Genomic DNA, 25450 nt, shown 5'->3' on the forward strand with positions numbered 1-25450 from the left:
TCAAATGTGCAGTCCTTGCCTGAGAAGAATAACTCAGAGGAAAGCAAAACATGAGAAAAAAAACATATCCTGGATGACATCACCTTAGAGTCGGCTACAGCTGTATTTGGAGTGCTGTCTACCCTTGAACCTTAGGTACTAGGGACAATAAATCACCTGTTTTTGCTTAAGCCAGTGTACGTTGAAGGAGGCTCGTCCATTACCTCTCTTCAGGCATTCTCTATATAGGCTATATGGCAGCATATGTCATAGGGTCCTCCTCCCACTCCCCTTTGGGCCACTACTTCAACCATTCACAGCCACAATCACCCTTAGTTGGTTTCACATCGCAGCTCTGTAGGAGGAATGTGAACATATGCCCACCTACACAAAATTTTTCTTTACCAGTTTTAACATTCAAATGATTTTGACATGCTGACCATCAAATATGCAGCCAAAAATAATTTTCACTATCTGATGATGAAATTAGTATTTTTATTAATATTTCTCTAGGGTTTTATAGCTCAGTATATACATATTACAAATTGATTAATCTCTTTACTTTTTAAGTCACTCAAAACAAGTCCAAACTTCCTAGTCAGCATGTATCGTTTGCCTGGGTAACCCATATGTACCTCTGGGATATTTATCCCTCCCCCTCCCCCACCTCCTGGCTTTGAAGGAATTCCCCCCAAACCACTAAGTTGTGTGCTGGTCTGGGCCAGCAGGCTGGCAGAGTGCCTCCAGATTCCACTCTTCCAACACACCTTACCTTCCGGATCAGCTCACACGGACCTTCTTCATTTCACATCTTGGTTTACTCTCATCTTATCCTGGAATACATGGAATGTGACCACAATTCTCGCCCTGCTCATTGGTTCAGAAGGTCCTACAGGCACGGCGTTCCTGGGAAGGTTCCTGGACTCCAACCTCAAAGCTGACCCCAAACCCAGATGTGAAACTCACTATCACCCCCACCTGCTACTTGCTTGCTAAAACTATCTTTTCTAACTAGAATGGACTGAAGAAGGAGCGATTCATTCATAATGGAAGAAAGAACAAGCCCTCACACCTCCACCCTACCCCTCAAAATGTTTTAATATATCTTGTTTACAAAATAGGACTTAAGAACTACTCTAGAGGACCATGTACATGATAATATTTATCTTTTATTAGATATATTACATATTCCCAAAAAGATATAAAATCTTCCAAGAGAAAATATCAAAACCTATTGATTTCAAGGTAAGCAACATAAACAAAATGAAAGCAAAGAATTTCTTCCAGAAAAAGGAATGTGAAAACATTTCAGCACAAATACAACAAAGACATGGGAAGGTAATTACAATGTTTTACATTTTACAGCATTTTGTTTTAATCAGTATTTGTAGAAAACAAGGATGCTGAGTTCTCAAACACTGTAGTTATAAGCACAAATTAAATTTTCAGAAAAAAAATAAGAGAAAGTAATGAACTACTGAACATCTGCAATAATAAATGTAATAAAACATAAGCAAACAAATATGCCACTGAGATCACAACTGAAGTGTATGATTTTTAGCGTGTGCCAGGGTCACTAAACCATTTAATCAGTTCTTGACCACAACCCAAAGCAAAAGCATCCTCTCTTCATTTCCCTGATGATTTATTCTAAAAATAAAAAGCAGAAACTTGCTGGTAAAAGAGAATTTCTGCTTTATCTGTGAGCAGCTGGTGGCAACACACACTGAATAAGACCCCAACCAAACACGGGACAGATCCATCTCAAACAACCGGGAGTGGCAAAACCACTATTATTGCATCAAGATTTTTTTATTTCAATTGATCAGAAATTCCAGAACAATTAAGCACACCCACTTAAACCACAGAACACAGTGAACTCCTATAGGAAGGTTCTACATTTAAGACACAACGAAAATACTGATCTCATTCCTGGGATTTGCTTCTGGTAATCCTAACACCTGTAGATGTCCACAAAAAGGAAGCTTTTTTTTTTTAAAGTTGTTTATCCCCCCAAAATGAGGAAGAAAACTTACAGTACATGTTTATTGCATGAAATTACTCCCTTGTAATATCTCGATCAACACTAGTATTGTTTCCTTAATAATTAAAGGAGAAAGAAGTTTATGAATTTAACATAACAATAATCTTAGGAGCTGCATCCTGACTGAAAATCCAGATGATAATCAGACTACATGATAACATAGAAATTGTGTTTTATTTCTGTATGAAGATGTTGGAATGGCAGGAGGTATAATGGAAGTTTAAAGTCAGGTAATACTAAATCTATTAGTTAACACAAAGAGAATTTTCAGAAGTGCATATAGTCAAGAATCCTTTCTATGCTAAAACTGAATCTTCTAAATGTTGCTAATGTTGCTTTTATTTTAATGTCAAGTTCACGATGATCCCAAATAAATTTTATCAAGAGTACTGTAATGGCACATAGGTTTAGAGCTTCACTTTGAGGTTAGCATGTACAAAAGTCTGGAATTCACTGAACAAACATACTCTTTAATAAGATAAATTATGATGAGCTACATGTAAGTGGGTTTAAAACAGGGTCTATTTTAAAGCATTCTCTCTTCAAAATGGTGAACTCCTGTGAAATGGAAACAGCATGTGGATTCTGCATGTTACAAAATCCTTTTTTCACGTTGCAGTCTCCTTGGCAGCAGCATATTTTACTTAACAATATTTTTCTTCCTTCTTTTGTTTTCTGACATCTCAGTACATTCAAATAGTCAAAATGTTTAAAGTAACATCACCACAAATTTAATGAAACAGATCAGAACGTGGCCAGCATTGTCAGGCAAAAATTATACAATTTATGTGTCATAGAAAGTACCCACCCCTCCACCTCCCCCCAGCCTCTTCCCTTCCCCCAACCATAATATGGACACCAAAAGATTTAACAAGACTTATAAAAAAATAAGGCACATTTATTCTGATACGATAATTTTAAAATAGAAAACCCCTTCTCAGAACATCTGTATTCAAATGAGCTGTGTAAAAAGACACCTTGTGGTACCTAAAAGAGGTCATGGTACCTATGGAATTGCTTCTTCTATCTTAGTGACAATGGAATAAATTGCACCTATCCCACACTGTCAAGTAATGAAAATATGCCTCTTTGTCTACTACTGAATGAGTCAAAATCTGATATTTCTGGAAATACTTACAAAGGGTAGGAGGGGAGGGGTCAAGTGGTACAAGTGGTAGAAAAACACATAGTCAACTATGTATAAGGGTTGACGGATTGCACTTTTCCACATATTTCAACACATAAAATTTTTCTAACATGTATGAATGATTGCAACCATTTTGGCCATTAGCTATTACCCACCAGCTTTTTATTCCATTTTGGTAAAAATGGGTATTTTTGTAAGACTAACAAAGGGTCAGCAACATGAATACTTACAACAATCTCTTCACAACCCCCAACACAGATATAATTAGTTAACATTTAACCTGAGATACAATCTGTTGAGAGGTTGTCTTTAGACATTTCTTTGTTTGTTGCATCAATTCATACTGACGATGGTAGTTCACGGAAGGAACTTAAAAAAAAAAAAGTTTATAGCATGGCTTTTTTTTTTTTTCCTCTCTTACTGTACTGGTTTAAAAAAAAAAAAATCACAGATTTCATGTCCTCACAGTAGCCAGAAGCTAAAATAATGTGCTTCTTTATTGCACGTCAAACCAAGAAGTGTATAAAAGCCAATGCTTCCCAATCCAAATCTGAAAGCCAGGTTCACCTCAACTGGATTCGGAATGTGCTGATTTCCATGGGACTCAAGTTGATCTCACTTATATTTCGGGCGTCTGGAGGTGAATGCATCAAGGATAATGACGAAGGTATGAGACTTACAACAGTAAACTTGTTAAAAAGTTTCTGTACCAATATCTAAAAAGTAAATGATAAAAAAATTGCACGTTTAGAACAACTTTGAAGAAAGATTAGTAGCGCATCTATATATTCAGTGGGAGAAAAAGTGAAAAGTATGTTTGAAGTTCCCTTTTAATGAAAAATAAGGGGAAGGGGAGGGAGATTAAATCCACCTCTACATACTTGAACATGGAGACTAACCCTGGAGGGAGACACAGGAAACTGTAACGGGAGGATGATGGGCTCTGGATTCCTTTTCTGTTGCTTGAGAACACATCAGGTGCAGGGGCCATTTTTTCAATAAAAGAAAGCACATCTATAGGCCAAGAAGCTTTAAACACATCTATATCCTCTTTCAGTCAATACTTACCCCTAACAGTGGTGCTCATCCACCATATTCCCTGTGCCCAAAGAGCCGGGAGATAGGACACAGGCTGCCACAAGGAAGGCCCATCATGTCAGTGAGTCCCATTTATAGGGTGGGGAGGTTGTTTAGAAAATACTGTCCTCACTTCTAGCAGGTTATTCTAATATGTCTCTCTGGATCGTATAACCCCCTAAAGACTCAATGCCTTAATGTTTGAGTACAAATGTTCACAAGCAAGTATTCTCAGATCATCACTAATAAGGGAGAGTGCAAATGTAATGAAACAAAGATATCAGTGCTTTCTTAGCACCAACCACATACAGGGTGAGGAACAGAAATGCAGAAGCTTATCTATCTAAGCAGATTTAGGCCCCCCTACTATATTTTCTTTTCTTTTTGGGTCCTATGCACATACTAATTTTGTAAGGCTGGAACTGAATTACTTGAGTCTGGTCTACACTATGTCTATTGGGTTTTGGAGAAGAGCTGGGTCCCCTGAGCTGACTTGGTGGAGGAGACCCGCCAGTGTGCTAGAATCAGCCCAAGCATCTTCTTGTAGTTACAGCTAGCTCAGAGCCACAGGCATAAGATTGGAGGTTCATTTGCTTCCAAGGAGAGTTCTCTGATGAGAACTGTCAGCAAGACCGACTTGAAGTCAGAAATGCGCAGCCACCAAGCAGTGGTCAGCCTGAGGATCTGTTTGGTCTGCAGAGTGTGGACTCATATGCAAATCTTGCTTAATCAGAAGATCTAGCCCTGCATCTTTCCCCTGGGGAAACAACTGACTGGAGCTAAGTACAGCTGCCCTGGGGTCTTCGGTTGAGTTATCCCACTGGCCACAGTCTCATTGCTCCCTCTCTTCCCATACTGCAAGCCAGCACCCCACTTTAGTTACTGTAAAACTGGTCTTGGCCCCTGTAGGACTTGGGTTTGCCACCCCTGAACTGGATCATACATGACCATGTCCGAGAGAGGTGGAAATGAGGGGGTGGGCAGGAAGAAGGTGCTATGCAGGTTGGAAATGGAAGACCTAAGAATCGATGAGGACACTGCCTTCAAACGTGTACATGTTTGCCTATGCATTTTAATGGTGACAAGAAGAGACTGAACGTTAAGAAAGGGCTTTCTTAAGATGGGGAAACTTGAACTAATTTGAAGTTGAGGGGAATGAGTCAGCGAAGAGGCAATGAAACATCTCATTGTCAAGATTATCTGCAGAAAATAAGGATTTCAAAGCACACTAACTCAACAAGCAAAAATAAGCTTTCAGCTCACCTTTCCCTGGGTAGTGGAACAAAGCAGCCCCGTGTCTCTGCTAGAGAAGCAGCAATCAAACCCCTTCCTGTGGAGGATCAAGGCTGCCTCATTGGAATGCTTGCCATCCACCTGCAAATGAGCAGAGCGCCAACACGCCACGGTGACATTAAGGCAAATACTGACACTATTGCATACCCTTGACGTCAGTGTCCCCAAACCACAAATGCTCATTTTATTGAAAAGTGAATCCAGGCAAATCCATTTCCATTCAGGTTCCATGCTCACTGTGCCCACCCACCCCCTGCTACACTCCCTCCCACAAGGAGTCAGGTGATATTATGTTCTAAGAATCCCTGTTAAGTCACTCAAGCCTTGGTTTCCTCCATAGTTCCTGAGGACGTGGGTTATCTTTCGTCCACATATTATATATCGTTTTATCAAAGTTTCTTCAAATAAAGCATTTTATTTTATTTTTAATAAATCCATCAACTGAATAAAGTATACCTGAATTTAGTCCTTATCTTGTCATTGAATGATATATTATCCATCTTAAAACTGAAACATGCTTCTTCGTTGAATACTAATTTTTGCTAATTGCATTAACATTTTTAATCTTTAATGTACTGGTTCATTATTTTTATATAAGAGGCATTTAAATTGAATTAGTTATGCTTATCACTTGCTAAGCCAACCACATTTATTAGATTGATATATCATTTAAATTCACATTACAGAAGCTATTCTTGTGCAGGTAAAAAGGAAAATACTAAACATGACAAGTCAGCTACAGGGATCAGTATACAGTTTCTTGCAATGAAATTTCTTGTACCCATTTAAGTAGCAATGTCACAAATGCTTCAAGTCCTTGAATATTTAAAATTACAACTATTTAATAAATTTTATGTTTCTAAACTGGGAAAATGTTTATGATAAATAAACTGAATTAAAAATCCTTGGAAAAGTTAAGAAGTACATATTTATTCCAAGGAGAGTCATGTGCTGCTTGGCACTGACACTGTGACGAAATTGGTCCCTTTTTCTTTTTTGTGGCCACAGATATGAATATGCCCATGTTCTTGATCATCCTTACTAGGGCATAAAATTTTTAATGTGCTACAGAGACATCTTTTCTGAACAGCTGCCAGCATTCCCATCACTGATTTGATTTTAATGTGACTGAACAACTTAAAGCTGTCCTCACCTCAGATTCTTGGCTGGAATAACCTGTTTTATGACATTTAACACTGGTATTTTGCAGTGGTACTGCTGAAATTTTGTTTGAAGGGAGAGAAAAAAGTCATTTAAGGGATTCTGTGAGTCATCACAGGACCACATGATATACACAGTAGGTTGAAATCACATGACAGAGATTTCTAATGAAATTTCAAACAATTTCACAGTCCCAAAATGGCACTAAAAGAGCACATAGAAAACCCTTTATTTATTATATACAGAAGGATAATAGTTGTGCCAATTGTGAAACCTTGGAATAGTCCTTTATTCTTCCTAATTGTCAGTTTCCTTGTCTGTAAAATGGAGCTAATGCACGTCTACCTCCTTCATGGAGTCATGGTGCGGGTTAACCCATTGAAAATACTATGTAAGGTAGCCCAGCTTATAGGACAGAATGTGCTAGTTAAGAAGCTGTAGAAATGAATGGTTCAGAATCTGAGCTGGGAGTCAGACAGCCTAAGATCTGTATCTTAGTTCTGCAATTTACTAGCTGCTGATTTCAGCAAAACAGTTTTTCCTTTACCATAAAAAAAAAAGAGAGAGAGAGATGAAATGAAATGAAATAGCGTAACAAGGATTTAGCCTAGGGTTTGGAGCAGAGGAAGCCCTCAGTATATTGTTATTGTTTCTATCAACATCATCCATCAAATAAATAGTGATTATTTTCATAGTAGTTACAAATTAAACAATATTCTTATCTAACTTTTCATTCACAAATTTCTTTTATTGACATCATAACTTTGTAGCTAAGGAATCAGGGAAGATCCAAATTATATGTCCACAATTATACATCAAAATCATAACAGAACCCTGATTCAAATTCACAAATTAGATGCCCTCTTAATTAGACTCCAAAAGCACTTATCACTATTAACCTAAAGCATCTGGCCATCTTAACTCACTAGACCATCCTTAAAGAAACACTGATAAGCAGGCATTGCTAAAATTCCTGCAGCACATTGGTTCTTGAATAATGAATATGTAAGGCCTTTAGCAGACTGAAGGTGACAAAAAGTTGGGAAGGGAAACACTTTTGGAATTCTGCCACTGAATTCGATAAGAGATTTAAACAAACAATACAAAAGTAGAGATTAAAGTCATAAAAATTAATTTTCACCAATGGGAAAAAGTTTTACTTTCTCTGAAAACCAAAACCCTATCACTATTCATAAGGACTAAAACACCAAATGAAAAGGCATTCATCTTGTGTAAGTTTTAAAAATCAAGTATTCATGAAAGTATCAGTTTTCAAGCAAAAATACCTGAGGCAAAGCAGCAGTTTTTCAGTTTCAAAGTCTGTCTAGACATTTTATTTCCAAGAAAACTGTTTTTCAAAGTAGGGAAACTGTGAATTTACCTTGAATATGTGTACAGGAAAACAGATACCTTCAAGTAGTCACACTATATACTCTAGGAGAGTAAACAAATTTTGAGAGACCTGTTTTTATATTCATTAACACATTAGTAGCATCCAGACCTCAGAAAAGAAGGGGAGGGTGTGGGGAAGAAAACTTACAAATTTTGAAGTTGCACCAAGCACTGTGCTAGGTGAGCTTCAAATGAAGTGTCTTTGTAAAACAGTTCAGATCACCATTGAGACTGAACCCCTGCTTGGATGTTCCCAAGTTGCACCAGGAAAATCCACTGTAGAACTTATTTCAGGGGATAAACCAACATCTAGCTCCCAGACTAAGCGGGGGGCCTATGAAATGTCTCCAGCAACTGGGGGAACTAGGGGGGAAGGTGATCTGGCTTACCAAATGAAGCCATCAGGCTCAGAGAAAGCTAGACTGGAGGCAAGGTTTGGTTCCACCACGAATCAGTTAAGTGACTGAGTCTATCCTCTGAAAATTCAGGGAACTAGGTTAGACTCGTGACAAACCCCTTTGAGGATCCACCACAGGGAGGACAATAACAGTAACTGCAGCTAACACTTATTGAGCACCTGCTGTGTGCCAGTCATGTACAGAATGCTTTTCATGGATTAACTCATTTCATCTTGCAACAACCTTTGAAGTAGCTGACGTGATATACAAGGTGTATTGCTCTTTTTAAAGGTAAAGGAACACCCCTATCACAAAACATTCCCTCTCATACTCAAAGTGCAATTATCACTAATGACTCTACAACGGCCCTTCATGACCGTTCCCCATCAATGGCTGGTGAACACTTCTACGGTGTCCCATCATTATTGAGTAGACAAGAAGAAAACAGGCAGTGTGTTCCCCAACATTTTTAGCACTAGTGCTCCCCTCGTCTTCCCAGGCAGTATAAGGTTCTGAGTAGGGAGATCTGGAGTCAGGCTCGCTGCGGTGTGGCTCCCAGCACTGCCGCTTACTGGCTGTGTGACCTGGAAAGTTACCCCAGCCCTAGGTCAGTCAGTTTTCTCTTCCACACGATGGGGCCCAAATAGTGCCTACTTCCACAGTGTTGTCGTGAGAGCTAAATAAGGCTCACGTAAAGCACTCAGGGTAATACCTGGCATGGAGACACTTCTAGGTACGTTGTTTTGGAAAATCTGAGGAATCAGTAATAAACTATATAAGGAATACACATCACAGTGACATCAAGATTTACTTTGGCAATACACTTCAACCTTCTCCAATTTATTAAAAAAACAGTGCCAAGATTTTCACTTCATTATTAGTAACAATCACAACTGCTTATGACTGAATGATCACAGTTGAGAACCTTTATTTGTCAAGCACTTAGTGCTTACTACATGCCAGCTGCTGCTCTAAATGCTTTACAAACATCAACTCATTTAATCCTCTCAGAACATCTCTAAGGTGGGTACTATTACCATTGCCTTGTTACTCGTGAGGAAACTGGGACTCAGAGAATTAAGAGATTTGCTCTAAGACACCCAGCCAGCAAGTACGGGGAATGCACTCAAACCTAGGTGGTCTGACTCCCAAGTCTGTACTTTCACAACTACATTCTCCTGCCTTTGCTCTAGCTGTGGATCCGTGCTCAGAGATACTTAGCTTGGAGGGCAAAGAGGAGGATTGCTTTTGACTTAATATAATGAAAGGCTATCAACTAAAGGAGATCCCCGCCTCTGATCCGAGGCTGGAAAAAGGGAGTATTCATTAATGGTTCCAATAGAGCTAAAACCATGATTTACCATAACATATTCAGAAAGAAAGGTTTAGAAACTATCATTTCTATCCATCTACAACCCTCCCACCTATCCACTCATCCCATTTTGAAACAGGATTTAAAGTCTCTCTGAAAATTACACACACATCTGACAGTCTCTTCTAAGAAAAGGAAGAGCCAAATGTTCCTCTCCTGAGGTGGATGAGAACTCCGCAAAACGTGAGAGCTGAGCTACTCGCATCTCACACCAAAAGAAGCTGGATTTGCTCCTTACAAAAGTGAGGGTCACAAATCTGTAATGCCTGGAAGCTGTGCTAAACAGCATACGTACACACGTTGTTTCTGAGGAAGAGAGGGGTTGTAACTTTGACCAGATTCTCCAAGAAGAATGTGACCCCACCCTTCTCAGAGGATGTGTAAGTGGTACACAGATAAAGGCATAGCTAAACACCTGGTGGGAAAATTTCTCCAACTCGCCCAGATTCTTTGAAAATGCCAAACACCACTCATATTTCAGTGCATTCTGGCAGCTGGGAAGGTTAGAAAATCTCACACTGTCCTGAGACAGGAAATAACCAGTAGAAATTCATTTTCCAGGGCACTCGTTAAAATGTCAATAACAGTTATCCTGTTTTAATCAACAAGATAGCATGACAGAAAGAAAGGGGAAGGTGAATAGCTGTTCTCAGATATGTACAACAAAGGACATTTTTTCCCACAATTTTCACCTTTCGAGAAGCTAGGGAGATCAATAAAGCACCAATCAATTCTTATAAGAAGGGCAAAATAAAGTAAAACCTTAAACTGCCTCTTACAAGAAAAGGAGGGGGTGGTATAAACAAGTTGAGAGAGAAAATCTTATTCAGTAAGTGGTGCTGATGTTGAAATGACTGGTTAACTATTTGTAAGAAACAGTTAAGCACAAATCAAAATAAATTCCATACAGAGTGAAGAGTTAAATGTAATACATAGCTATAGATAGAGAGTATAGATATAAAGATATATATCTAAAATTAAATTAAATAAAAATATATGTAAACATAAAAGCAGTGGAAACAATCTGCAAAAAAAAGTTGAAACAGATATCATTGTTCAAAACATCAAGGCAGAATGGCTCCATGAAGCCTAGATGAACAGCTTAATCAAGTTCCTCCTCATCTCTGGAATGTCAGCATTCCAGGATGAACCTTTCACTGTAGCCTGACCCATGATCCGTCCTCCCATGAGATTCTCCCAGCATCCTCTCTACCAAGCCTCTCTTCTCCCTAAATCATTACCCTTTCCTAATGACACGGTTTTCCCGTTTAGTGCACTTGAGTGGTCCTCTTATTCCCCAGTTTTCAAATCTTTATAGAAGCTTCGTTTTATATCTCAAACTGTTGATAGTGTAAGAACAGAGGGTGATAAAGAGAGTTGGAGGCCAGGCATATAGGATGAGAAGGCTAACATTTAAATTCCTAGACAGGGGCTGGAGCATGCTGGGCCATACAGCTATGAGGCAGGGTTTTAAGAGATGTTTGTTTCCCTCTTCATCTGACTACAAATATATGACATATAATTAAGTTTTTTCCAAAAAAAATTATAAACTAGAAAAGCAAGAGATGCCTATGTAAAAATAAACTCATCTACCAATATAGAACAATTTCTGAAAAACTGGACTTTTTCTCCTTGAGAAACTGGACTTTAAGAACAGATTTAGTAAGTCTTAAAAGGTCAAATACCACCCTCTGAGGCTACGTTCAGCACCCAGGTTCAGAAGACCTGGATGTGGCTCCTGATTCTGCCATTTACTGCTGGGTAGTTTAATTTTAATCATTTAATTTCTCTAACCCTTACTTTCCTAATTTAGCCAATGGTGATAACTCAGCAATTTCTAGAATCACGAGGAGAGTTATTAAAAATTACTGATTCCTAAGCTCTCCACACCAGACCTACAGAATCAGAATCTCAGAGATGGGGGAATTTGTAAAAGTCTCTTGTAAAAATCTCCTCAGTGTGATCTGGACACAGTGACTCGCAGAATGATAGCTCGAAATGCTGAACCAGCTCAGTGGTTAGCAAACCTCCAGCCCCCACCTTCCTTCTCTCACTATTGCTTGAGTCCATAACTCCTTTCTCCTCAAGGAGTGAGGGAGACTGAGGCTTAGAACTGAGCAACCTTCAGACAGCAGCCTGGGCATGGGCAAGCAGAGGACGTGTCCTCTGTTACACAGCTGATGGGGGAGGTCACAAGGGAAGACAGACGTGCCCTTATCATGTCAAGGGGGTCCTCAGACACTTTTCTCATGGAAATACTGTGAGGTGATGGTTAGGAAAATGCTTACTTAGATATAGGCCAATGTAGACCTCTAGTCTTGCTTGGAAGCAGCCAACACCTCTGTTTACATAATTTCAATGGGAAAAATGCACTGCAGTCTCTGAAAAACTCATTATTGTATGCTGGAAGCTGCCAGCACACAAAAAAAACAAGAACACAATCCAAAATGATTAGCTCTGGCTTCTGGATTGAGTTATTTTTGTCTTTCTTTTAGTATAATCATGAAATTACACTTGACACCTTTTAAGTATCAAGCTTTCTTTGAATGAATACCTACATTAGCTTCCTTCAATGATTACTTTCCTATTATCAGAGGTTAGGGGACAGAGAGCAATTCTTTAAAGTATCCCTTCAGACTACTGGTAAGTTTTTTCTTTTCCCCCTGCAATTTTATTATTTATTTATTTTTTACATCTTCCCTGGAGTATAATTGTACTGGTAAGTTTTTGAACAACTGTTCGAAATACGTGCTAAGAGTCAAAGACTAACATAGAACTGGCACCAATTTATATGATAATGCAAAAAAGCCCCAAATATTTAGTTCTGATCACGTGTTAGGCATTAACCTATGCCTATGGTTAGGCATTTCAGTCTTTATTCTTCCTGGTCAAATTGTTAAATTGCTTTTATTCCCTCTGCTAAAACTCCAGTTTGCACCTGCGTTGGCATGTACTGTAAGCATCATCAGGATAACAATGTATGTCTACAAAGCACTTCTGTTTCAAAGGGCTCTCACAGCACTATTTCATCTGTTTTTCATACTAGACCTGAAACAGGCATATCTGATATCAGGCCCATTTTATAAATGGTAGCTGAGTCAGCAGTCACGCAGCCAGCAGGGAGTGAAGGTGGTTCACCTTCCAAAGGTGAGAAGGGCAATGGGAAGCCAAGTGGCTACAGCCAGCGAGGCCAGACTGCAGAGGGACTGAATGCCCAAGGGTCTAAATCAACTTTGTAGGCAATGGGATTTTTAATCACGAAAGTGATTAGATTTGTATTACAGGAAGCTAGCCAACAGCAGGAAGAATGAAAGGAACAGGTAATCATAAAAAAGAGGTGACCTGGAAAACAAGCGAAAACCTTGGAGGGTAAAACCCTACACTCACCGATTCTGGAGTCAGCTGGTGCTGCTTCCAGAAAATAATCATGGGAAAGAGTCATCTAAAAGTGAGGCTAAAACTTCTCCGTGGCCGCCATGGACCCCAGAAGCCCCTGGATCCCTTAGCTGCTAATGTCCTCTACCATCCATGCCCCGAGGTGGCAGCCTGAGGCTCAGAGTCTGGTGTCTCCACCCTATCCTTTCATTCTCTTTAGCCCATGAATTAATGACAGGTTACCTCAGGGAGGCTGCCCACCTCTAGTGCGTTCTTTCCCTGAGTCAAAAAGTAGACCCACAAAAGACCATAGTAGAATCCTAGAGAGAACGCTCACAAGATCCACTTGTTCAACAAACTGTCATCGAGCCCCTACTAGGTGCAGGCGCTGTTCTCGGCAGGGGGATACAGCAAGGCATCAAAGAACAACCCAGGTTTCATGGCTCTTCCATTCTGACCAGCATCTCCTGCCTTCAGGCCTTCCACTTGCTCCTAACTCTTCCCAACTGCTCTACCCTCAGAAATCTGCATTTCTTATTCCCTGACCTCCTTTGGATTTTTACTCCATTATCATCTTTTCTGCAAGGCCTTCTCCAACCACGCTATTCAAATCACCTTCTAAAACTGCCCTTCCTTCCTTCTTCCCCTTCATTATAACACTTACCATCATCTAACATATGTTTCTCTTATTTTTTCATCTTTAATTATTTTTCTCCTCTCACTAGAATCTAAGCTTCAGAAAAGTAAGGGCTCTTGTCTGTTTAGTCCATGACTATACCCCAGTGCCTTTAGCAATAACTGGCATGTAGCAGGCATGAAATAAATCCTGAAGTTCACTCACGTGATCAAACAAGCCCTTTTGACACAGAGATACACACACAGGCCTCTAACGTTCACTTGCATTCATTATTATTAGACACATGTATTTTCCTACATAGTCAGGCGTAAGTTCCCTATCTTGGACATATAGTTTTAAAGCCCTAAATGTCCAAATTTGTAGGCATTGATCCTTTCTTTGTTTGGTTCTCTTCAGGTCTTTGTTCTCGAGCTAAACATTTTTTTCCTCTTACACTCTCTTCCAACATGAACACTCTTCTTTTCGCACTCAGGCCATTTATTATAAGACATTTCCTACAGAATCTATAACCACTCACTATTTCCGGCTAAGTGGATGTCAATCCACAAGATGAAACAGCTTTACAAAACATAAAAATGATGTCAAACCTCTCATCTTTTCTTCTTTTCAAATGCAGTCTCTGACTTTAAAAGTAGGCATATAGGTAAACTCAAGCAATCAAACTGTGTTAAAATTCCATCCCTAATAAAATCTTCCCTTGTTTCTTCCTCTGATGTGTTTTTATATCTCACCTACATAGCTGGATTCTCAATGCAAAGATTTGGGGTTTTTTAGGATTTTTTTTGTATTTTTAGGAGAAAAGATATGAATGTACAAAGTCTCTGGTACAGAAATAATTACACACTATACCTTCTGTTTCTCTAACTCCTGAGAAACACTGACTAATAAGGAGAAACAAATGGAAAATGCCAGTAGGGCTGATCTTAAGGCCTGGTTCTCCCACCTACTAATTATGTGACCTCAGGCCAGTCTCAGCTTCCTTATCTGTAAAAAGAACCTGATATTCCCTGACCTGCTCACCACACAGAACTTTTCTGAGAATAAAATAAATCAGTCTAAGGAAACACTCTAAACTACAGAGCAACAGTCAAATGAAAGGTACAATGATGTTGCCTAAAGGTGAAGTCCTCTTAATCATTCTTTGAAGCAGAGTAAAATTTACAGTTTTATTCCTTCCACCCCCTTACACCAAGTTTACTACAAAAAGTAATTTTTTATAGATATGTTTTGGGATATACCTTTGATTGTATCGTCCTCAGATTAACCAGATGAATGTCACAAGGGAAAGATGACATTAATGGAGAGAATTCACCGAGCAGCTGAAGGGTGGGCACAGGGACCTTTTCTGTCATTGGAAAGATAGGATGATTCAGGAAAGAAGAAGTTATGTGGCTAAGGAGGGAAGGATAACTGACCGACTTCTTTTCTTCTTCCTATCAAGAAAAAACAAAAATGCTTAAGAGTTATATATTTGCAGTTCTTACAGTATTAATTGAATTATCAGACAGGGCTTAAACAGGAAAAAAATATACAAATATATTAATACTTTGATTTCATTATATTTTATAAATAAGTCTTAGACAATGCACAGCAGATTACCAAGTTCAGTTCTAAGAAAACAGTGTCCACCTAACTCCCATGTTGAGAAATATCTCTTTTCCATTGCTTTAAAACTAAAAATCCTGACAACATTCTCAACATTCTAGGACAAGGTATAACTTTTTATGAAAATTCTTTCTCAACCTACCACAAAACTCTTAAAGTAGATGGGTTGGGATGTTCATATATCTTATACATCGTCAAATGCTATCTCTTCTCCCTCAGGTTCTACCCATCATATTCTTATGGTTTCATTTATACACTTAACTAGACTGTAAAGTTATGTATTGATCTAAAGTTATGTTTTATAAATGTTACCCAATGATAGGATTTAAAAAAAAAAACTCAGAAATAAATATTTAAAATAACACAGGTAGCATAACTAGATCATGTTTTTTTTTTTTAAATTTGGTAAAATCATTGTCAGTTGCTTCACTTTATTCCAAAAATAGGAACTACTATATGTGTTATAGAATAGTTATCACACATTTACATGGTACACAATTTATTCAGTATAATTTTTAAATACTTTAGTCTTTGCTATGGTGTATGCTTAGAGACAAGTATTTCAGCATGTTCAAACATTAAGTAAATATACCAGAACTAGGGATATACATATGGTAGATGACATACACAATTAATTAAATCAATGACTAAGTAGGACCTTAATCAATAATGCCTAAGGTGTAAAAGCAGACACAGAAAAGCACTGAGAAGAAAACATAATTTATGTAGAAAGGTCTTTTGATCACCAGCAACATTTACAGAAAATTTAATTTTATATCTTATTTTTCGTAATGACTATTTCACTGATATCTTCTGATTTTGCATACTTTTAATAGAGGGCTCAAATAAAAGGTTTGGCTACTTATCTGTGTGAAAAGATAAGATTTACAGAAGATACAGAGCTTAAAATTCAGAATGTCAGATTAGCATTGAACAGAGGGTGGTAGCAAAGAGTGAGGAGCAACTTGCCAGCAGCAAACTGTAGATACCATTACAATTCAGACTATGAAGAGAGAAAAGAAAATTTTTTCAAGGCAACAGAGGGACACTACAATATTAAGATACTGACAAAAAATATTAGGTATAAAAAGCGTTGTTAAAAAATTTTATCCATTCCACATTCCTTTTTTTAAGGAAAGATTAAATAAAGCATATAAAATAATATTCTTCAGCAATATTGAAATTTAATGCAGCTTGTAGAATAGCATGAAGAGAGAGGGAACAGTTTCAACAAGAAGCTTTAAGTATACTCAAATATCAAAGGACTTCATAATCTAGGTCAGGATTGCTGACAAAATCACTTTTGAGTAATAAAAGATAAAAGCTTTTTAAGGCAGGAAAACACCTGCCTTATCAGATTCCGGAGGCATTAAGTCCATTCTAGGTCAAGAAACATTCAGAAAAAGCTTTCTGGCTTTGTCTTATGCTCCTGGGGGAATCCTTGGACGCTTCAGTGAGTACGTAGGGTACTTCTTGATAGATTATCTATACCTTAGTAGCAGTGATGTGCATATTTACTATTCCTCCAAACCCAAATCAGTTCTGACCTTCAGTGCTTCCCCCACATTGACCATACATCAGAATCGCTTGGGGAACTTTTAGAAAACATAGATCCCTGGACCCGAACCCAAATCTACTGAATCAGAACCTCCTGGGGTGGGACCCTCGGAAGGTAAAGTTAAAAGCCCCCCAGATGACTGTCACATAGTCAGTCCCACACTGCTCTGCTGACCTGTGCTAGGAACTGCCACCCCAGACATCCTCCCAACCTTTTAGAAGAAACAAAGCTCCCTTTGGAATCAAAAGTATAAGCCTCATCCTTTAACTTGTTTGGGATTCAAAAAACCAACATGCAGACTCGAAAACATGTTAATGAAAAGTCTTGTCAAATGATACAATGCCGTGAATGTAAGCACTTTTAGCATTCAAGAACTGTGCTATTTATTGTCTCCTAAGCAAGATAAAGAAGAAAAGTTTATATAAGAGTTGTGGTTTGGTGTCAGAAGAGCTCCTTGAACAAGTAACACTGCTGGACGCTGACCAAGTCGGGTGTGGCAAAGTCTCAGGCAGAGCGCCATCATTCCCACACTTTCTGAACATATTTATAGCAGTAAGGGGCTAGCAAGATATCTAACTGTGGAGCTATCACCAATCTTTTAACCATAACCCTGATGATAAACCCGAAGCTTATAGAATATATTTACTATAGGAAATTTTACATGTTCGTTTAAGCTATAAATGAATTTCCCAGCCTTATAGTAACTAATATACTACTCTAAACATTATTTGGTTTCTTGTAGGTTGGAAGGTTTCAGACTGTACAGGTCTGGTTTTCTCCCTGTATCCTGTTCAACATTAAAAAGAGTTTCTAGCACATTCTGATCCAAACCACATCAAGTTGCGATCTTCTCTATTGGGTTTCAGCCCTTATTTCATAAGTCAGAACTTCTTGCCAGGCTCCTTCGTGCCCTTCATTAAGCCCTGATGAGTTCTCTGATTCCTAAACATCACAGGTTTCCATTCTGTCTACATCAAAACCTGCTAAATTATTAAGAAAAAGATCGTTTTTTTAGTCACCTTTGTTTATTCAGAATGACCTGACACACGGTGAGAACTTGATAAATGTTTGTTGATGAGTAATTAAGTTATTAATTACTACATTAACAAGCAATGCAATATAAATGAAAGAGAGAAAATTACTGTAGGGGGAAGGATGGGGTAAAAAGACAAAGAGGGAGGAGAGAGAATGAATGAAAATATGTAGACCTGTAAGATTTAGAGATAAATATCATTTAGCGCAGAGCTGAAGCCTAGTAGTATATGGGCCAAGCTGGCCTATTAGACATGTTTTGGTAGCTCTGTATGGTATTAAAAAGTTATTTGTTTTTCAGCCACCTCTCAAAAAAAGAAAAAAATCCAAGAGATTTCACATTAAAATCATCAACACAACAATAATAACAAAAACTCCCCTTAACAGATAACTGTTTTTTTACCCCAAACACTGGAAAATGAAGTCACACTGGGTCTCCACATTCTCATGTGGAAACATCATCTAGGGCTGAGCTGTGGCTCCTAAGTGGGATGTGTCCATCCTCATGTTCACCACAGACCCTCTGGTCACCTCACGTAAGCATTTGCCCTCAAACCTGAACAACCTCCCTCATGCCATCACTTCCCTGAGCCCTGTCAGCATTTGAGTTTTTTACCTGATCTCTCCAACTTCCTCTCCTTATATGTGAAGAACTGGTATCCAGAGGTAAAATGACCCAGTTGTAACACACGAACACTTCCTAGTTCAACGCCCCCTTTACTATTATACTAGTCGCCAGAAGAAAGGGGGTAGGAAGTAAGGGTCAAAGAAACAAACCCTGAAGAGTAATGCTGATAAGACAGTTCCTGTTTTCCACTTCTGCTGAGCCTTGAGCATTATTCCCACGGATGACAGTCAACCTCACACAGCCACAGTGCTTCACTGGGCATTTATACCTCTCCCAGCAATTATTTATCATTCCAGTCTTGTTCTCACTGCCTCTCTGCAGAACGCTCAAGAACAGGACGCTTTCATTTAGTCATCCAGGATTATTCCCATGAGGCTCAAAGCTTCCCAATAAAATGCATTCCCTTCCAGGGAGTGTCTCCCCACCTCAGTTTCTACCATTGATATTTTAGTCATAAGTCTGAGTTGAAAATAAAGACACTTTCTAGAAAATTTAAGTTAAATGATGACATATTAACATTTCTTAATCAAATGTCTTTTTAATCAATTTCGCTAGAAATTAAAATGTATTTTCTCTTCTCTAGTTCATTTCTTATTTAAAAGAAACTATTGATTTAAGCCCAAGAATTTATAGTTTAGCAAAAGAAAAATTTAACCAACACAGGATTATAAAATCTTTGAATCAAATTTAAATCAATTACTACCGAAAGAGTTCTGAATGACAGTAAACAAATTATTTAACTTCTAAGTGAAAGCTTTATAGATCTGACATGAACATTTTTATTGCCATAGTTAACAGAAGTTTTGTAAATTAGTGCCTATAGAGAGAAAAATCGTCAAAGCCAGAAACATTTCAGGAGGAGCAAAAGATAGTAGCTGTCAGCACTCAGACAATGATTTTTATATAAAGTTTTAATCCTAAAACTAAGCTCTTATCAGTAATTGATTTAAACCACGAGTCTCAAGAACTGGTATAAATCTTGACTTCTAAAATGGATATTAAAATCTTTTCCTAAAAGGTTCTAAATACTGGGAGAATTCTTTGCCATAATTAGCTGTTGCCATTTCATTCAATCAACCAGTATTTTATTTATAGCATGCCTACCACAGGCAAGGAGGCCCTGTGGGGCACATGCAAATGAAGTAGACAAATCCCTAGAATCTAGTAGGGGGAATAGAACATGCATACGGTGACAAGGCAGTAAGCGGTAATTGCGATAAACACAGTGGTGCAATGTGCTATCACAGTTCATTCATCTGTGCATTTGTGTATTCATTCACAGAACATACACTGGGTGCTTGCTCTGCTAGGAATAATCCTAGAAGCAGATAGAGACATAAGCCCTACTCCCAGTGAGTTTACGGTCCCAAAGAGGAGAAAAACAATGATCACATAATCACACAAACACAAAGGAGAGGTGCATGGTTCTGAGGGAGCGCAGAAGGGGATCTGACCTGGTCAAGCCGAAGCAGTTGATGAAGTAGGCCCTGATCTGAACTATTACTAAGAGTCGCTGGGCAGAGAGATTGAAAGGCGTGTGCAAAGGTGCTTTGAGGGCTGGGTGCATGGGAAGTCCTTATGACTGAAAGAAAAACCAGCTGGCCCAGAGCAGAAACAGGGAAAGCCATGTAGATGAGGATGGGGGACAGGCAGGGCCCATACCACGAGGAGATCTGTGGGCTATGGTAAGGATTTGGCTTTTATATTGAGAGCAATGAGAAGACATAGTGGGGTTAAGCAGGGCACAGGGAGGACAGATTTGGTTTTGAAAAAACAAAAAACACTGCTTACTGGGTTAAAAACAGATATAGCAGAAAGAAGAGACAAGAGTGGATGTGTATAGGCTACCTCCAGGAAACACATGATGCTAGTTTAGATTAGAGTCGCTGAAGTAATCAAGTTCATAGATTTGAAATATTCAGGCAATGAGATAGCCAAGCACTGGTGATGACTCTGCTGTGAGAAGAGAGCAAGCAAAGGAGAAGTGTCTATCAGAGATGACTCATAGGCGGCTGGACTGGATGGAAGGTGGTGCTAGTTATCAAGAGAGGGAACACTGGAAAAGGGCCAGGTGTGGGGGGGAGATCACAAGAATGATATTGGATATGTCGAGCTTGAGATGCCCTTAAAAATGTAGAAAGAAATGCCAGGAAGCAACCAGATAGATGGGTCTGGAGGTGAGAGGTGAAACCAAAGCTGGGGGCTTGTATTTGTGGGTTCCAATTGACGCAGAGGAAGGCCGTACAAAATGAGAAAAGGAAAAGGCCTGGGGCCGAGCCTTGAGGGCTCTAATATTTAATGGCTGAATAAAGAGCTATGAGAGAGACAGAGAAAGAACTACCCCAGAGTCAGGAGGAAAACCAAGTAAAACCAAGTAAGTAGGGCACCATGGAAGCTCGCTAGGCAGTGTTTTAGGATATGACAATGGTCAGTGTCACATGCTGTTGAAAGGTGAAGTAAGATGATAACTGAAAACATCCACTGGATCTAGTGACACTGGCAAGAGCATATGATGGAGGCTCAAACCAGACTGAAATGAACTGAGTGTGAGAGGGAGGTGAGGACACAAACTCACCTCATCAGCTCTGGCTCAGTGGGGTAGAGGAGATAGTGTAGGGGAAACAGAAATGAGAGTCTGAGTGAGGGCTGTTTTTTGTTTTTGTTTTTCATGATAGAAAACGAAGAGCATTTAAAAGCCAACTGAAAGGCTATGAGGAGCAGGGACAGGGAAGGAGGGAGGATGATTAACAAAAGGATCCTCAGGAGGGAGACTGGGGTCAGTTCCAAGGACACTGGAGGGACTGGGCTACAAGGAAAGGAAGGTAACACAAGGGAAGAAGGACAAGGTGGGAGTAGATGCTTGGTATCTAGAACAGAGAGCCCTATGAATGGCTGTTCTCTCTACACAGTGGATGGTGAGGCTACTGGCTGAAAAGAGTAGAAAAGATCTGAAATGGTCAGTGTGGAAAGATGAAAAGCAGAGTAAGTGAAAACGGGCCATGTCCAGGGCCATCTGAGGTGGGTAGTCAGCAGTCTATGGGGGGCTCTGAGGTAACTTTTCTGCCACCTGAAGGAGTATACTGTCAGGTTGGTTCATGTCCGATCAAGCTTTTGCCAGACTCTTTTACACGGAATGCTAGATTTTTGCTTTGAGTAATGAAAACTGAACAAGAAAGCGTTCAAGTAAATCTACTTTCAACAGATGAGCCTAAGACTAGAATGAGTATACTAAGGTTTCAAATAAATTTTATTAATCAAACTTAATCTCCTAAGTACATGACTAAGCTCTATCCTTTAAACTCAACGCTCATTTCTTTCAAAGTAATTTCAGGAAATTTCACCCAAGCTGATTCCTTAACATTATTTTATATCTACACAATAAGCAAAACTAAAAATTAAAATGGCCTGAATGTAAATCTTACACAGTATATATAAATGAAGTTCTCTTTTTTGTGAATACAGGCTAAGTCTATTACAAAAATATCTCAATATTGGAAAATGCAAAAAATAAAAAAGTATAAAGTCATAATTTTGGATGGCAAAGAACAAACAACGTCCGAACATGAGAGCTTTTTTCCTACCATATTCATGACACTTCTTTTTTCTAGTAGTATTCGAAATAAATTAGCTGTAATCTTGTTATCATGGACACCTTGCTCAAGGCCACGATTATCATCTTGCATGAGTCTTCGATCCATGATAACTTCAATCTGACCTACCAAACAAACAAACAGGCCAGGGTTATTCATTGAGAACCTCATAATACAAGGCAGGGTCTCGATTGAAGTTTTTCCTCCAGTCAGGGAGACAGACCTATACAACCCACAGTACCATGGGCTTCCTCTCGATAATAGCGCAAAGCAGCTAGTATAAACTCATAAAGCAAGATTGTATTTCTTCTTTTCTTTATCAGCTTCTAGTAAAATCTAATAAGAAATTTAAAAATGGGACAGAAGAGATCAAAATTAAAGTGAAACTTACAAAAAATGAATAGAACCAGTAAATTAAATCCTCCAAAAATTTAGTGGCTTCATTTGGAATTTAAAAATGTTTATGAGGTTCATTAAAAAATGTACATCACGCATGGAGTAATAAGACAAACACAGAAGGACAGAATCTAAAAAGGATTTGAAGTAAAATTTTAGGTTACTTGATATGCTGTGATTCTCTGAAGCCCTAGAATTTGGAGACACCCACCATGTACCCCCTTCCCTCTCTGATACTGTGTTAGTTTGTCTTTTCTCCTATGGCCCCAAAAGTTGTCATATTTGGCTCCTTTATTTGCTATGCAATAATTCTACAACTCCTTTAGTTTAAATTGTAAGCTAATGGTTAGGTTATAAAATTACAGACTAAAAAAAAAACTGAAAAGAAATCACCCAGAGACATATTTATATGCTTAAGATTATACTCCCCCCAAACCCACTCAAGTTATATGTGTTTAAATATATATATTCATCTATCCATTCATTCATATTTACTACTGTATTGAGCAATCATTTGGCATAAAAGGGAACTATATAAAGGATTTTAATAACTATTATGCTTACATAGTCAAACCAAGTCTGTTTAGTTTCTATCTTCTCAGTTTAGGTATCCAGTACATAAAATTAACAGTGCTGGTTAGAATTTTCATTGTTGTTTTCCCCATATTTCATAAGACAATTGTCCAGAACATGCTCTTCAGGCACTGGGGCTAACTGTCCCCATGCCTATGTAGAATTTGATCTCTTCACACACAAATTAGTATATCAATCTCTTGGTCATTTCTAACTCTTCTCTCTGCCTCCAAATGTTAGCTCATATACTATGTGACACTGAGTAACTTCCTGGCCTGTACTCAAATTGTTTTTATGTCCATAGCTCTCTTGATCAGGGAAGTGAGATAATACTGTTTGGTTCATGACTGCTTGCATCCTAAGGTCTAGTTCCCTATTTAAGTAGAGCCCAGTTTTGAGAATTTAAGGCAGAGTTTAAAAATGGGTAGCTCAGGAGTCATCTCTGACACAAAGAGGCTTTATGTTCTGATTTTTAAAACATTATGTCACAAGTTACAGAATGGGCAACTTCTCATAAAATTCCAAACTTCTGGGCTTTTCTTCAAAAACTGAAAAATTTGGCAACACTGGGCCCCTTTCCCCATGGCGACAAGTAGCTGACACAAAGCAGTGGCCACCCCAGTGTACAGGGGGGATGTGCTCCGCAATTCACTCAAATCCCAGCACTCCCCACTGGAGCCCCAACATGAGGCCATTATTATTTTTATAACTGTATTCATGTCTTCATGACATGATCTCATGATTTTGTCTAGTGAAGGCCACAAAGAAAAATGATAAGTAGTAAGGTTTTCTGTGTGTGGAAGTACAGAATGCATGTATATACATAATATAAATAGTGGGATTGTATGCATATACCCAATATAAAATGAATATGCCAGGCATCTGTACACATTTATTATCTGCCTGGCTCCATAACATGCTTGTCTTAGCAACTCTTAGTATGTAAGGAAAGAAGAGCAATTGACACGTATATGATAATTAAAAACATGTATTATGAGGGAGAAAGTCTCCCAATAGAAAGTTCTAAAAAAAAATCAATCAGCGTCTACTATCTATTTTCTCTTTCACTCCATTACATTCTCTCTTTTGGAATCTGTAAAGTCATCTGTCACCTCTTTATCCCCATATCTGTATTATCTCTACTCCCTTTCTTCTTTTCAGCTGGTAGTGTCCTAGAAGGATGGGATTCAGAGAAGGACCTAAGTTTGAACTGTAACTTTCCACCTTTGTAAACCTGGTTAAGTTATCTGAACTCTATCTAAACTTAGTTTAATTTGAGTCTGAATTTCCATTCCCAATCAGTCACAATAATGACAGACTTCTGCAAACAATGAGCCATCAGGTGAAGTAAATTATCTTTAAAAATAATCAGTTTCATGGACTTTTAGGTCCCTCTTTTTTCATCTGAAGATTAAGGAAATTTATTATTTTACATTGGTCTCATAAAGCTCAAAATTAACTAACAGTCTGGTTCTCAAAAGAAGAAAGCCTGTGACTGGGGATGATAATTAATACATATTACCAGCAGAAAGATTATACACTGGGGAGTGAAACTTATAAGAGCAAAAAAGAATCTAAACAACACACCACTTTTCAAACTCGAAACACCTAAAGATTGAGCAGAGAGCAGGGTCAAGCGATACTCAGCATCCTGGACATATGCCATTGTAGTCATCGGATAAACGTTCGCCTGGAGAGGCAATTTGCTCAGTGTCATTCTAGGTTGAATCTGTAAGACCAAACAGTTCTCGTTAAGGAAAAAAAAATCAAGTGATATTTACACATGTACTTAAAAAAATTACTATCGACTATAGATGGTTTTCCTTCCAAACAAAAAAAGGTACAGCACCTTTCTTGTCCAATAGAACAGCTAACTTAGAAATGAAAACATTCTTCAAAACAATATGAAGAAAAATCATGAGCATCTTAGAAAACAATTTTTAAGTGAGAAAGGTAGAACTTGTCCAGATTTTTAAAATAGGCATTACCATTTAAATTCAGAATAAAAATTCTTAACAAGTTTTCTAGCTCTCCAATATTTGCATAAAACAAATTATAAAGGTATTAAGGATTCACTTCTCATTTACATCTAACATACTGCTTTTGTAATGAAGGTTAAGCATAATAGCTCTCTATCCCCTTTCAAGAAATATCTCTTATGATTCTTGAATTAGTTTTAATAAATACCACACA

The 25450-nt window shown here is 38.4% G+C and overlaps 1 protein-coding gene across 1 annotated transcript in view; it reads right to left on the reverse strand.

Annotated features, from left to right (window-relative positions):
• Positions 1-1128: 1128 nt before the first annotated feature.
• MAN2A1 (mannosidase alpha class 2A member 1) overlaps positions 1129-25450 on the reverse strand; it is a 163049-nt gene continuing 138727 nt past the window's right edge. Inside the window, exons 18-22 of the mRNA XM_027100241.1 lie at positions 24845-24986; positions 22280-22413; positions 15114-15308; positions 5511-5621; positions 1129-3886 (exon numbers count right to left, since the gene is read on the reverse strand). Of these exons, the coding sequence (XP_026956042.1) occupies positions 3734-3886; positions 5511-5621; positions 15114-15308; positions 22280-22413; positions 24845-24986 (735 nt within the window). The 3' untranslated portion in view covers positions 1129-3733. The remainder of the gene's footprint in view (positions 3887-5510; positions 5622-15113; positions 15309-22279; positions 22414-24844; positions 24987-25450) is intronic.

The sequence above is a fragment of the Aethalodelphis obliquidens genome, unplaced genomic scaffold (assembly GCF_003676395.1).
Source record: "Aethalodelphis obliquidens isolate GAN/ISIS:26980383/991018 unplaced genomic scaffold, ASM367639v1 scaffold4, whole genome shotgun sequence".
In the NCBI taxonomy this organism is placed as follows: Eukaryota; Metazoa; Chordata; class Mammalia; order Artiodactyla; family Delphinidae; genus Aethalodelphis; species Aethalodelphis obliquidens.